At 46.8% G+C, this 13,337-nt stretch overlaps 1 protein-coding gene across 1 annotated transcript in view; it reads right to left on the bottom strand.

Moving 5' to 3' along the window:
* The window catches only part of creb3l1 (cAMP responsive element binding protein 3-like 1), a 53,407-nt gene that overhangs the window by 20,542 nt on the left and 19,528 nt on the right, over positions 1 to 13,337 (bottom strand). Inside the window, exons 4-9 of the mRNA XM_056301118.1 lie at positions 8,645 to 8,793; positions 6,997 to 7,078; positions 6,468 to 6,673; positions 6,173 to 6,319; positions 3,516 to 3,574; positions 468 to 536 (exon numbers count right to left, since the gene is read on the bottom strand). Coding sequence (XP_056157093.1) covers positions 468 to 536; positions 3,516 to 3,574; positions 6,173 to 6,319; positions 6,468 to 6,673; positions 6,997 to 7,078; positions 8,645 to 8,793 — 712 coding nt within the window. The remainder of the gene's footprint in view (positions 1 to 467; positions 537 to 3,515; positions 3,575 to 6,172; positions 6,320 to 6,467; positions 6,674 to 6,996; positions 7,079 to 8,644; positions 8,794 to 13,337) is intronic.

The following is a 13,337-nucleotide window of genomic DNA, read 5'->3' as shown; positions in this document are numbered from 1 at the left end:
CATACACTCTCTCCCCTAATACACAGACAGCAGAGTGGCTTCCTGCTGTCACACACACACACACACACACACACACACACACACACACACACACACACACACACACACACACACACACAGATGATGGAAGATGCAACGCTCCAACTCCTACTTCCCTCCTCACTACTGCAGGAAAACAAATTGAACTGAATAAAAGCTAAAAACTAAATGTATGAGTGTGTGTTCGTATGTGTATTTGTGTGGGACATCACATCGGATTAAGCACCCCGAGGGATATTCTGTTGGACCTTAGGAGTTGCTAGGCAAAATCTTAAAGAGGAAAACTGGAACGATAAACTCTTTTTATCTGGTGATAAACTAAACCTAGACATCAAAAAATAATACTTCTGCCCTGCACAGAAACACTAATCATTTTTATTTCTTTGTCTGCTCGTGTGTGTTAGTGTGTGTGCATGTGTGTATATTACCTGTTTGTTGTTTCCAAGTTTTCCACTTTCCTCCACAGGTCACCGTTTTCTGAAGTGTAGCTTTCCACCCTGATACAAACACAGACACACACACAGTTAGGTTAAACAGACATGACCAGTGTGTCCAGACATCTTCACTTTAAGACATCTTCAGGAGACATCTCCAGGAGACATCTCCAGGAGACATATTCAGGAGACATCTCCAGGAGACATCTCCAGGAGACATATTCAGGAGACATCTCCAGGAGACATCTTCAGGAGACATTTCCAGGAGACATCTCCAGGAGAGCATTAGGTTCTTTGCCAGAAGATCATCAGTGTCACAGCAGGTAAGAAATTAGACTTTGTGGGAGGGCAAAGAAAGAAAGGGAGACAGAGAGAACAGATAAAGGAGGAAGATAGTAGGAAAAAAAGAGAGCATGCCCTCTTCGCCTTGACCTTTCTCCGGTCCTTCTCCTTCCCTCTTTTTATCTCTAGCTCGCTCTTTTGTTCCCGTCTGCCGGCCTCACTCGGCTGTAATCTGCCCCAACATGATTCATTTCTATTATCAGCGAGGCTTCTGGCTGGTTTCTGAGTCTGTCCTGCTGGAATAATTCTCTAAATCTCTTCCAGTCTTTGTAAAGGGGGGGGGGGGGCATGACTCCCCTGCAGACAAATAAGAAGCCTTACAAAACAATGGAACCTGTGTGCACCCCCCCCCCCCCCACCCCCACTATCTGATGTGTAATGCGCGGTGTTTGACCACCAGCGGCAATGAAAACGTCCCATAATGACACAATAAAGACTGATTAATTAAAAACCTAACGTCCAAATAGGTGGAGTGATATTAACTTCTCAACTCACGATAAGCAGGCAGAAATCTGTACTTTGTACTATCATAACATGTGTATTCCCCTTTTTAGCTCGGGCTGACAGAAAGAGATAACAAAAATTTTGCTATCTCATCTCACTTAATTCTATCAAGCACTTCATTATTACTTTATTATTTATATTACTTATTTATATTACTTTATAATTATACTATTGGTATTGATAGATTGTATTGCAACCCAGCCACGGAAAATGCAAAAGCTAGTGAATTCTTAGTGCCGGTCCCAAGCCCTGTTAATTTGGGAGGGTGGCATCAGGAAGGGGATCCAGCATAAAATCTTTGCCGAATCAAATAACCATCCATCCATTATCAGAACCGCTTATCCTGCTCTCAGGGTCGCAGGGATGCTGGAGCCTATCCCAGCAGTCATTGGGTGGCAGGCGGGGAGACACCCTGGACAGGCCACCAGGCCATCACACACACACATACACACACACACACACACACACACACACACACACACACACACACACACACACACACACACACACACACACACCAGGCAATTTAGTACGGCCGATTCACCTGACCTACATGTCTTTGGACTTGTGGGAGGAAACCCATGCAGACACGGGGAGAACATGCAAACTCCACACAGAGGACAACCCGGGACAACACGCAAGGTTGGACTACCCTGGGGCTCGAACGCATAACCTTCTAGCTGTGAGGCGACCGCGCTAACCACTGCGCCATCGTGTCATCATACCAAATCAAATATGCGGATCATAAATCAGATTTAGGATTTATTATATGATAGATTTAGGGTGCAAGGAGTGGAGGTGACAAAGGCATATGAGTTTAAATACTTGGGGTCAACTGTCCAAAGTAACGGGGAGAGCAGGAGAGAGGTGAAGAAGAAGAGAGTGCAGGCAGGGTGGAGTGGGTGGAGAAGAGTGTCAGGAGTGATTTGTGACAGAAGGGTACCAGCAAGAGTTAAAGGGAAGGTTTACAGGATGGTAGTGAGACCAGCTATGTTATATGGTTTGGAGACAGTGGCACTAATGAAAAGACAGGAGGTGGAGCTGGAGGTGGCAGAGTTGAAGATGATAAGATTTTCATTGGGAGTGATGAAGAAGGACAGGATTAGGAACGAGTATATTAGAGGGACAGCTCAGGTTGGACGGCTTGGAGACAAAGCAAGAGAGGCAAGACTGAGATGGTTTGGACATGTGTGGAGGAGAGATGCTGGGTATATTGGGAGAGGATGCTGAATATGGAGCTGCCAGGGAAGAGGAGAAGAGGAAGGCCAAAGAGGAGGTTTATGGATGTGGTGAGAGAGAGGACATGCAGGTGGCTGGTGTGACAGAGGAAGATGCAGAGGACAGGAAGAGATGGAAACAGATGATCCGCTGTGGTGAACCCTAACAGGAGCAGCCGAAAGTAGCAATAGTAATAGTAGTAGTAGTAGATTGTATTGCAATATATATTTTTAAGTTTTTTTTTTTTAGGGGCGTCCAGGTAGCATAGCGGCCTATTCCGTTGCCTACCAATATGGGAATCGCTGGTTCGAATCCCTGTGTTACCTCTGTCTTGGTCAGGCATCCCTACATACACAGTTGGCCGTGTCTGCAGGTGGGAAGCCAGATGTGGGTATGTGTTGTGGTCGCTGCACCAGCACCTCCTCTGGTCGGTTGGGGCGCCTGTTCGGGGGGAGGGGGAACTGGGGGGAATAGCGTGATCCTCCCATGCACTACATCCCCCTGGCGAAATTCCTCACTGTCAGGTGAAAAGAAGTGGCTGGTGACGCCACATGTATCGGAGGAGACATGTGGTAGTCTGCAGCCCTCCCCGGATCATGAGGGAGTGGAGCAAAGACCAGGACGGCTCGGAAGAGTGGGGTAATTGGACGGGTACAATTGGGGGAAAAAAGGGTGAAAAATCCATTAAAAAAAGTGTTTTGTTTTGTAATCAGAGTATTTTTAGTTACATTTCGTTACTCTCTGGCATTAGCTTAGGGTGTCGCAAAATCTAATTTTCTTGTGCAAGCACAACAATAAAGGTAGTGAACTGAACTGAACTGAACTGAACTGGACTGAACTGAATCGAAGTGAACTGAAATACACTGAGAGAGAGAAAAGAGAAGAAAAAGATATAGTTGAAACAAAAGGACAAACTCGAGAGACAAACCAGTCAAAGAAATATAAAATGAGAGAGACACATATCCTCTCCGGTCTTACTTTTTCTCCAGACATTCAACATATTCCTTCTTCTTCCTCCGACTCTCCTGAGCTGAAATCTGTACATTAACCAGGCCAAAGTAAAGAAAAGAGAGACAGAAGAACAGGTTAATAACAAGCAAAGCCTCTAAATGATATAAACTGAAATTTATTTAAGCTGAAATTTATTTCATGATTAGAAAATTGGCAGAGTTCTAGCAGAATAAAATGTGTACCAGTATTAAACCAGTTCAGAAGTCCCTTCTTCACTGAGCCCAAGGCCACAAATGACCAAACTGGCTTCATCTTCTGAACACTTGACTTTACACATAATAATAATAATAATACCCAATTTGCCCTCAGGGATGAATGAAGTATTTCTGTTTCTGATTCAGATTAACACTAGAACGACCAAGGCTGTTGTTTTGATGGTTTTGGATTTTCAAAGTTTACTAACTTTGTGAAACAAAAGATACAGACCTGCCACTCCCTGAATGCTTCTAAAATTGCAAATATTTGCATTAAAATTAGTTTTAGATCATCCATCCATCCATTATCCAAACTGCTTATCCTGCTGTCAGAGTCGCAGGGATGCTGGAGCCTATCCCAGCAGTAATTGGGTGGCAGGCAGGGAGACACCCTGGACAGGCCGCCAGGCCATCACAGGGCCAGATTTTTGTCTTGCTCCTCATTTAATGTCAGAGTGTAATTAAATAATTGCCACGACAATTTGGGGGCTCGTCCGGTATGGGTAAGGGTGAGGGCAAAAAAACAAAAACGGTGCTGCTGGTCGGAGCACACACACACACACACACACACACACATACAACTATGTCCACAGTGGTGCAATGTGCAACACACCAACACACAACTAGTCAATAAACAGAAGCAATAAAAGCTTTGGCTAACTGAGATGCTGAAATGCTGATGCTGAGTTTTTAGATCAATTGCACAAAAAAAAGTCATGATAAGATCTACCTAAAATGACCATGGGCGGTCAAAAAGACGGCTCATAATTTGCATGTGATTGTACGCGTCATGTCAGTATTTATGACGTGTGTTGGTGGCGTCATTTCCTTCGTGAAGTTCATTGCTCTGTCCTAGAAACACACTAGCGCCCTCCAGTGCAGAGAAATAGTCTAAACTTGATTTTTGATGATGTCCAACATGTCCGGTTACAGACGCACCATGACTACCACCGAGGCGCGGCAGTATTTACAGGTGTTGGACAGCCGCCATTTTAAATTGTTTGAAAAACAGTATTAAAGTTGTTACAATGTTGATTTTGGTGTCAGTCGTTTCCTAACAGACATACTAACATATGTAATGCAATAATATCTCAATTGGGTATTTATCTTGACACAATATAGAGTTTAAAAACCGTGGGCCATCATTTTGACCGCCCACGGTCATTCTAGTATTTTTTTAAAGTTCCGGTCGTTGTTTGGGACTGTTTCAATATTTATTTTTAATTATTTTTTTTACATGTCATGTTTTATAGGCCTTGTTACGTCTGTTAGATTAGCAATATGTGTTTTCTGTTTTGTTTTTCAGGTAATATTTTCACTTTTTCAATTTTGCTATTTAAGTTCGACCATGTCTCTCCGAAGTTTAAATTGTTTAAAATAGTATTATAGTTATTTCCTTCATTAGAGGCCCAGTGTAATCTGTGACAACTAATCTATATCTTAAGATCTATTTATAGACTACTGTCTATCTGCCAACTATGTTTTTATTTGTTTTTTTTAATTTTCTCTGCTGTTCCTATTATCTTGTATACTGTTAAGACTCGTCTTATGATCACCCTTAATCCAAATGTGTCTGTCTCTTGATATTGTCTAGTAGGCCCTGTTAAATTGTTCCTTCCATCTCTGTAATCCATGTGTGATGTCATGGCCTGTCTTTGTGTTAAAGGAAAATAAAAACTACTGATAATAAAAAAAAAAGTATTATAGTTGTTAAAATGTTAATTTTGGTGTCAGTTAGTTTCATAACAGACATACTAACATATGTAATGTATTAATATCTCAACTGGGTATTTATCTTGACACAATATAGAATTTAAAAACCGTGGGCCATCACTTTAACTGCCTATGGTCGTTTCCGGTAGGAGCGAAATCCCGGTCGTTCTAGTGTTTAACATGGTCTGTAGAAAGGTAACCCTTTGTGTGCGTTCCTGAAGAGTCAGATTTAACCTAAACATTGCTGAAATGGAGTTGCATAAAGCTCAAAACACTGTAAATCTAACTTTATCTTTGCCGAAAACAGGACTTCTTATTTGAGTTTAAATATCTTCCTTTGGCGTCGCCTCTTGAGCCTGAGACTCAACAGGACTACTGCCACAAGTCTTACCAGTTGCCTCTTCAAACTGGGTATAAGACCAAAATATGAGCCTTTTACGTTGTTTTTACTGTCGATATGTATAGGCAGATCACTTGAGTCTCCCAAAAGGCCACTTTGTGCCAAATGATGTTACGGGCCTTTCTGGAGTTTGCAAGACAACCTATTTTGCTACCGTGTATCTCAGCTTTACATTTGTATTTGTAAACCCGGTACTAATCACTTGGCTAATGCTACATCTTCATATGTAAACAGAAAAATATAGTGTGTGTTACACTGGCATGTTAGGACAGCTTGACAACCGATCAATCCATCAATCAATCAATCAATGTACTGACCTTATTTTTGATCTTTCGCCTCACTCTCTTTAAGGCCTTCTCTTCACTTTTGGTGAGGGGCAGCTTGTTGGGGACCGGGTAGCCCTCGGCCACCAGTGTTCTCTTCTCTTCCTCAGTGAGCAGGAGGGGTCCTGAACCCTGGAGCTTCTGCAGGCGCACACAAACACACAAGGCATTCAGTCAGAGCCTCAACATGTAAAAAAAAAAACAAAAAAAAACAAAACGCCTCTCATCTGGCCTATTTTTCGGTTCATCTCAGTGCGAGGGAAATGAGAGGCGATGATGGGCGACTCACGTGCGGCGCGGTGAGGAGGGGCGAGGAGGAGATGGCGGAGGATGAGCCAGAGGAGGAAGAGGAGGATGCGCGTGCCCCCGGCCTCTGCTGCGGCTGCGGGGAGGAGGGTGGGAGGAGAAGGTGGGGGGAGGAGGGGGGCAGGGAGCCGTCGCTGTCGCTGCCGTGGCTGCTGCTGGGTGGGGTGGGGGGCAGCTGGAGGCCGTCCTCTGTGGGGGACGCACAGCACAGCACATCACGGCTATTGTCACGCATCTACAATGTCCACCCTTTCTTTTCCCATTTATTCTTGTTTGTGGGGCTTTCCCCGTTTCTCTGGCGTGACACGAGCTTCCCCTCAAATGAACACAGCCAGAATAACTTCGTTTGCTTGGAAATAACTGAGCGGATACAAGTTCCATGCTTCCAGCACAGGCAACAGCAGATCTATAGATAGCAAAGCACCTTAAATAGACTACACACACTGACAAGAAGTCAACTCATTCATTTAGTGTGTGTGTGTGTGTGTGTGTGTGTGTGTGTGCGTGCGTACCATTTGGCAGGCTGAGGTACTTTTCCATCTCTCTGGGTTCATCTTTGATAGATACTGACTTGATCTCACTGTGGTTGCATTCCTGTATAAACAACAGCAGCATCATGTCACATACACAAACACGGTATAAACACGGTATAAACACAGTATAAACACAGTATAAACTGTCATAATTCTGCCGAAGGCAATCTGGATGGGGTGAAGAAGGTCTGCTACTACTTGTCATGAGATCTGGCGTGACGTATCACTAAAACAACGGTCAAATTTTTTTTGGAGGGGTTCCCTCTTTTTCTCCCCGACTGTACTTCGCCAATTACCCGACTCATCTGAGCCGTTCCGGTCTCTGCTCCACCCCCTCTGCCGATCTGGGGAGGGCTGCAGACTACCACGTCTCCTCCGATACATGTGGAGTCGCCAGCCGCTTCTTTTTACCTGACAGTGAGGAGTTTCACCAGGGGGACGTAGCACATGGGAGGATCACGCTATTCCCCCCAGTTCCCCCTCCCCCTTGAACAGGCGCCTTGACCGACCAAAGGAGGTGCTAGTGCAGCGACCAGGACACACACCCACACCCGGCTTCCCACCTGCAGACACGGCCAACTGTGTCTGTAGGGACGCCTGACCAAGCCCAAGGTAACATGGGGATTCGAACCAGCGATCCCCGCCCAGATAGCAACCGGATGTGGGCCACTTCAGGCAACGATGTGGCACTGATGGCCTTCTTCTGGCTCTGACAAAATGGATGTGAGCCTGAAGTGGCCCACATGTATAATAGCAAATATGGCCCAAATACGCCAAATCAAATGTGGGCCTTTTCTGGCAAAGATGCGGTGCTCTGGGCAACATGTGGTCTGGATGTGACCCCGAAGTGGCCCGTGTGGTAAATGGTGACTATGGTCCAAATATCACAAAGCAAATAAGGGCCACCTTTGGCAAATATGTGGCACATGCGGCATTGCTATGGCTTGGTGCTGGCCCAGATCTGGCAAACAGGAGCGCCATCATTCCACACGGTATGTGGGCTTGATGAAGTGTCGGGTGGGGGACGGGTCCGGGCCACAGCAATTTTGCTATCTGGGGACTACCACATGTCTCCACCGATACACGTGGAGTCGCCAGCCGCTTCTTTTCAGTGAGGAGTTTCACCAGGGGAATGTAGTGCATGGGAGGATCACGCTATTCCCCTCAGTTCCCCCTCCCTCCTGAACAGGCGCCCCCACCGACCAGAGGAGGCGCTAAAGCAGCGACCAGGACACACACCCGCATCCAGCTTCCCACCCGCAGACACGGCCAATCGTGTCCATGTTGCTTGACCAAGTAACATGGGGATCGAACTGGCGATCGGCATCACGTTTCAAGTGGATAAAACGGTGACTTATCAATAGGGAGACACTGCTTTAAAGCGCTACATTTTAATAGTTATTCATAGTTTCACAAAACGCTCAGTTCAAAATGGATTCAATAAAAAAAAACAAAAATCACCCACAACGTCCCCATGCACAAACACACCCCAACAAATGAAGCCTTTCTTGACGTACCCAGCCCCAGTTTCATGGCGTGTTAACCGGGGGGGGTGGACTTGTGTACTGCCTGCAGGGAAGCCGCCTGGCTGCCCCGAGAAGCAGCAAAAACAAAATGTCTGCCTTACCATGTGTAGTGATCCTCTGTGGGGCGGCATGAGCTTTAGCACATGTGGCGCGCCATCGGCAAGTGGCTGGTCTAACCTCTGACCCCCGTCTGGCTCCTCCTCCTTCACCAAGATGGCCGACAGGTCCTGACTGAACCCCCACTCGAACTCTGGTAGAAGGAAACAGAAAGAAAGAAAGAACATTAATCCAATCGGTAAAGAATTACCCGTGTAAATAACATGTTGTAAAAGGTGCTGCTTGTGACTGCTGGGCTTAAAAAGATTTCTCTAAACGTTTTCTGAGCACTGAAAAATAAGCCTCGTTCTTCATTCTCGCAGAAACATGTAAATGGCATATTGCTTTCATCAACAACGCTGAGAACGACACTCCCAGGTGCCACACGGTCTTACAAAACAGCGCACAGGTCAGTCCAAGTCTGCATTTGTCTACTTTAACCCATAGCACACCCATGCCTCTGCCTATAGTACTGCCCCCTGTATGTGAAGGACGTGGACTGAAGACAATTTCAGGAGCAGACACGCTTGGTCAGTGTTGAGGGTGGTCCTGTTGCTAAGGGTGGGGTCATTTTATAATTTCATACGGACTACCGCCACTGCTTCATCAACAGTAACGCACGTGAAGAGAGACTTAACACCATAATTGTTTCATCCCCCTCCGTTATGATGTCCCTCACCTTATCCACAACACCCATAGTGTTATGAATGTGATGTTCAGTACTGCCTACCAACGGGTTAAGAAGAGATGCCAGGAACTTAGAGATGTTATAGGTCACTGAGGTAGCCGGGAACCCATGCAGCCAGGACGCGAACCCGGGTCTCCCACACCACGGGCGACTGCGCTAACCAGTCAACTAAAGGGTCCGACTCATTAGCCAACCAGCTAGCGAGTCTACTCAGTCGTGATTGTTACAATACAAACAATAGGCTGTACTGGTACATCCTGTGTATGTATCTTAGTTAAACCATACAGACTAGGTGTAGCTTCCCCTGGGTATAATCTGTGGTACATAATTCTGTCAATAGGATTGTCCTTCAGACAAGCTATCACCTTTTTCTTGTAACCACTGCCTGCATCTCCTTTCAGGGGTTCATAAGTATTCATGTCGCTAAGTAACATCATCTTTCTCATGATAGTCTGTCTGGTTTAATACAACAGTGCATCTGCCTTTGTCTGCTGGAAGGATGATGATGTTATTGTCCTTACTGAGAGTCGTGAGAGCTTTCCTCTTGTCTCTACTGATGTTGGACGGCGGCGCCTTCGCATTGCTGAGGCAGGCTGGCTGAAACTTCTGTCCGCAGTTCCTCTAGTTCCTCTAGTTCCTCTAGTTCCTCTAGTTCCGGTTCCCTGACGTTGTTTTTACGGATCTCTGATTCCGTGGCTGTGATCAGTTCCACTAGCGGGATTTGCCTCAGCATGACAGAAAAATTCAGCCCCTTAGCAAGGATGTCTTTCTCCACCTGGGTGAGTTGTCTGTCAGACAGATTCTTCACCCATTTGTCCACATCGTCGGTGTGTCTGGCATCTGTCTCTCGTTCTGCCATTAAGGGCATTGTCCGTTGTCTGCCGAAGTCTCTGACATGCATCAAGTAGGCTGAACTTCTTTTGCTGCCTGGTTTTCGATTTTCCGTGTTGTGCTGGATGAGCCTTCACCGTGAACTCAATCACACGATGGAAAGTGGTCTCATCTAGATGAGACTTGAGTCTCTGTTGGATCTGCTCCTCTTTGGCTTTCAAAGCGTCTATTGTCTCATCCGTTCGTGAACAACAGCTGGCTCTGTGCCTTCTGGAGGATCCTGTGAGCTCAGTGGCTCTGGACAGAAGACTTCATTTGCAGGCTCTTAGGTGTAATCCCACTCTGTCTGCATCCGAGGCTGAATCTCAGGTGGTCCCTGTAGTCTGCCATCTTATGCACTGTTCGCTCATACTCATGTACAAGGCAATCCTCGCTGAAATGAGTCAAAATGTCTTTATGCATGCTCAATAATCCAGGTAAGGAAAGCACAGAAAGTTGGATCAGTTCATCTGGATACAACATTTGTTGAGAGAAACATTTTACCACTCATCTTAAGTGACCGCTTCAGTCTCAACTGACTGCAAGTATCCCCACCCTTATAAACAATACAGTGGCATAACGACCGAAACCAACGATCGGTTTCATATGCAAATATGGGTGTGACCATTAACTAGAGTTAGGGTCCTGACACACCAGGCCGAATGTCGGCCGTCGGCCAACGTCAGGCCGTCGGTGAGCGCCTGTAACCCTAGTTTTTGCGGTGTGTCCCGCACCGTCGGCACTAGTTGGACCCCTGTCGGCAGCTTTTCGGCTGATTCAGCATGTTGAATCGGCGGAGCCCGTTGATGAGAGAGATCACTCTCATTGGCTGTTCAGCTCAGCGAATCAGTGCAGAACGTACGTACATGCTAGTTGGCCGTCGGCTGTAGTCTTTGTGGTGTGTTCAGGTGCTACTTTTTGGCCCAGACGGCAGGCGACGTGAAGCGATGCAACAGTCAGCCTTCATCACCACTAGTCAGTTTGGTGTGTCTGGGCCCTAAGACTTACAACATTGTAAGATTCCTAAGCCTCACCCTATGCATAAATACCCAACACATACTCTGACTGCTTACACACACACACACAGACAAACACACACGGTTCCAATAGTGTAAAGGGAAAGTAAGTGAAAAAAGGCCCAAGGCTGTGCGTGTGTGTGTGTGTGTGTGTGTGTGTGTGTGTGTGTGTGTGTGTGTGTGTGTGTGTGTGTGTGTTTGTCTGTCTGTTGTGTTTGTGGGTGTAGAGCTGAAATGAATTTTATCACCTCCTGGTTCTCCCATAAACCGTACCCTCGCAATACTCTGCTAACAAAGTGCTTTGAAGTTTACAAGCTTTCTGTGTGTGTGTGAGTGTGTGTGTGTGTGTGTGTGTGTGTATTGTATTACTTCGGTAAGGATGGAGAAAGGAGGGAACTGGGGTTCTTTAAGAGAGACCGCTGGGGGGGGGGGGGGGCAAAGGATGGAGAACCTCCACTCGTAAAGCTATGGCAGGCCTTGACAGAGGGAAAATCCACCTTAAAAACCCCTACGGTGTCCTGTCATGCATTTGGACAACTGAGTCCGGAAGTCTGGATGGAAGAAACTCCCTAGAGCTAAAAACCAAAGGACCAAGATCACCGTCTTTAAAGTCAAAAATCTTTTAAGTCTTACCAACTGCCTTGCTGAAATCAACTCATGGATGCAAGCCAGCTTCCTCAAACTAAACTGTGATAAATCTAACATGATCATCATCGGTCCCAAATCCCTTACCAAAACCACTCACAACGTCTGCCTTGTCATCAATAACTCCACTCTGTCTCCCACCCCATACATCCACAACCTTGGAAATATTTATGACAGCAACCTCTCCTTTGAACACAGTGTAAATGAAATCACCAGAACTGCCCTTTTCCGCCTAAAAGACATGGCTCGTCTCGGCCCGTCACTCTCCTTCTCTGCTGCCGAGAACTTGATCCATGCCTTCATCACATCCAGGGTTGACTACTGCAACAGCAATCTCTATGGCTCATCATCCAAAGTCCTAAACAAACTCCTATACATCCAGAACGCTGCTGCTCCTCTGCTCACCCACTCCCGCTTCCATGACCACATCGCCCCTGTCCTCCAGAGCCTCCACAGGCTCCCTGTCCCACATTGGATCCAATTTAACATCCTTCTCCTCACTCACAAAGCCCTCCAGCCCCCTCCTACCTCACTGACCTGCTCCACTACCATACTCCTTCCCACAGCTTTCAGTCCACTGATGCCGACCTCCTGTTTCCATCACACAGGGCCAAGCACCGGACCTCCTATCTCCACTACACAGGACCAAGCACTGGACCTCCGTCTCCACCACACAGGGCCAAGCACCGGACCTCCTGTCTCTACCACACAGGACCAAGCACTGGACCTCCTATCTCTACCACACAGGACCAAGCACTGGACCTCCTATCTCCACCACACAGGGCGAAGCACCGGACCTCCTATCTCCACTACACAGGATCAAGCACTGGACCTCTGTCTCCACCACACAGGGCCAAGCACCGGACCTCCTGTCTCTACCACACAGGACCAAGCACCGGACCTCCTATCTCCACCACACAGGGCCAAGCACCGGACCTCCTATCTCCACTACACAGGGCCAAGCACCGGACCTCCTATCTCCACTACACAGGACCAAGCACAGGACCTCCTATCTCCACTACACAGGACCAAGCACTGGACCTCTGTCTCCACCACACAGGGCCAAGCACCGGACCTCCTATCTCCACTACACAGGACCAAGCACCGGACCTCCTATCTCCACCACACAGGGCCAAGCACCGGACCTCCTATCTCCACTACACAGGACCAAGCACTGGACCTCCGTCTCCACCACACAGGGCCAAGCACCGGACCTCCTGTCTCTACCACACAGGACCAAGCACGGGAACTGGGGTGACAGAGCCTCCTCCCTCTGGAACCCCCTCCCCAAACACATCAGCGATGGCACCGATCTGTCCACGTTCAAATCATTAATCAAAACTCACCTTTTCAGAATTGCATTTAAAGCATAATTAACGTTGTGTGATACACATTTTTGGTGTATCGCTTTTATGTTTAACTTACGTAAAGTCTCTTTGAGTACTCTGAAATGTGCTCTACAAATAAAATGTATTATTA

This window comes from Lampris incognitus, chromosome 21 (assembly GCF_029633865.1).
Source record: "Lampris incognitus isolate fLamInc1 chromosome 21, fLamInc1.hap2, whole genome shotgun sequence".
In the NCBI taxonomy this organism is placed as follows: Eukaryota; Metazoa; Chordata; class Actinopteri; order Lampriformes; family Lampridae; genus Lampris; species Lampris incognitus.
Note: the sequence above shows the minus strand (reverse complement) of the source record. Positions and strands in the feature narration are given on the sequence as shown.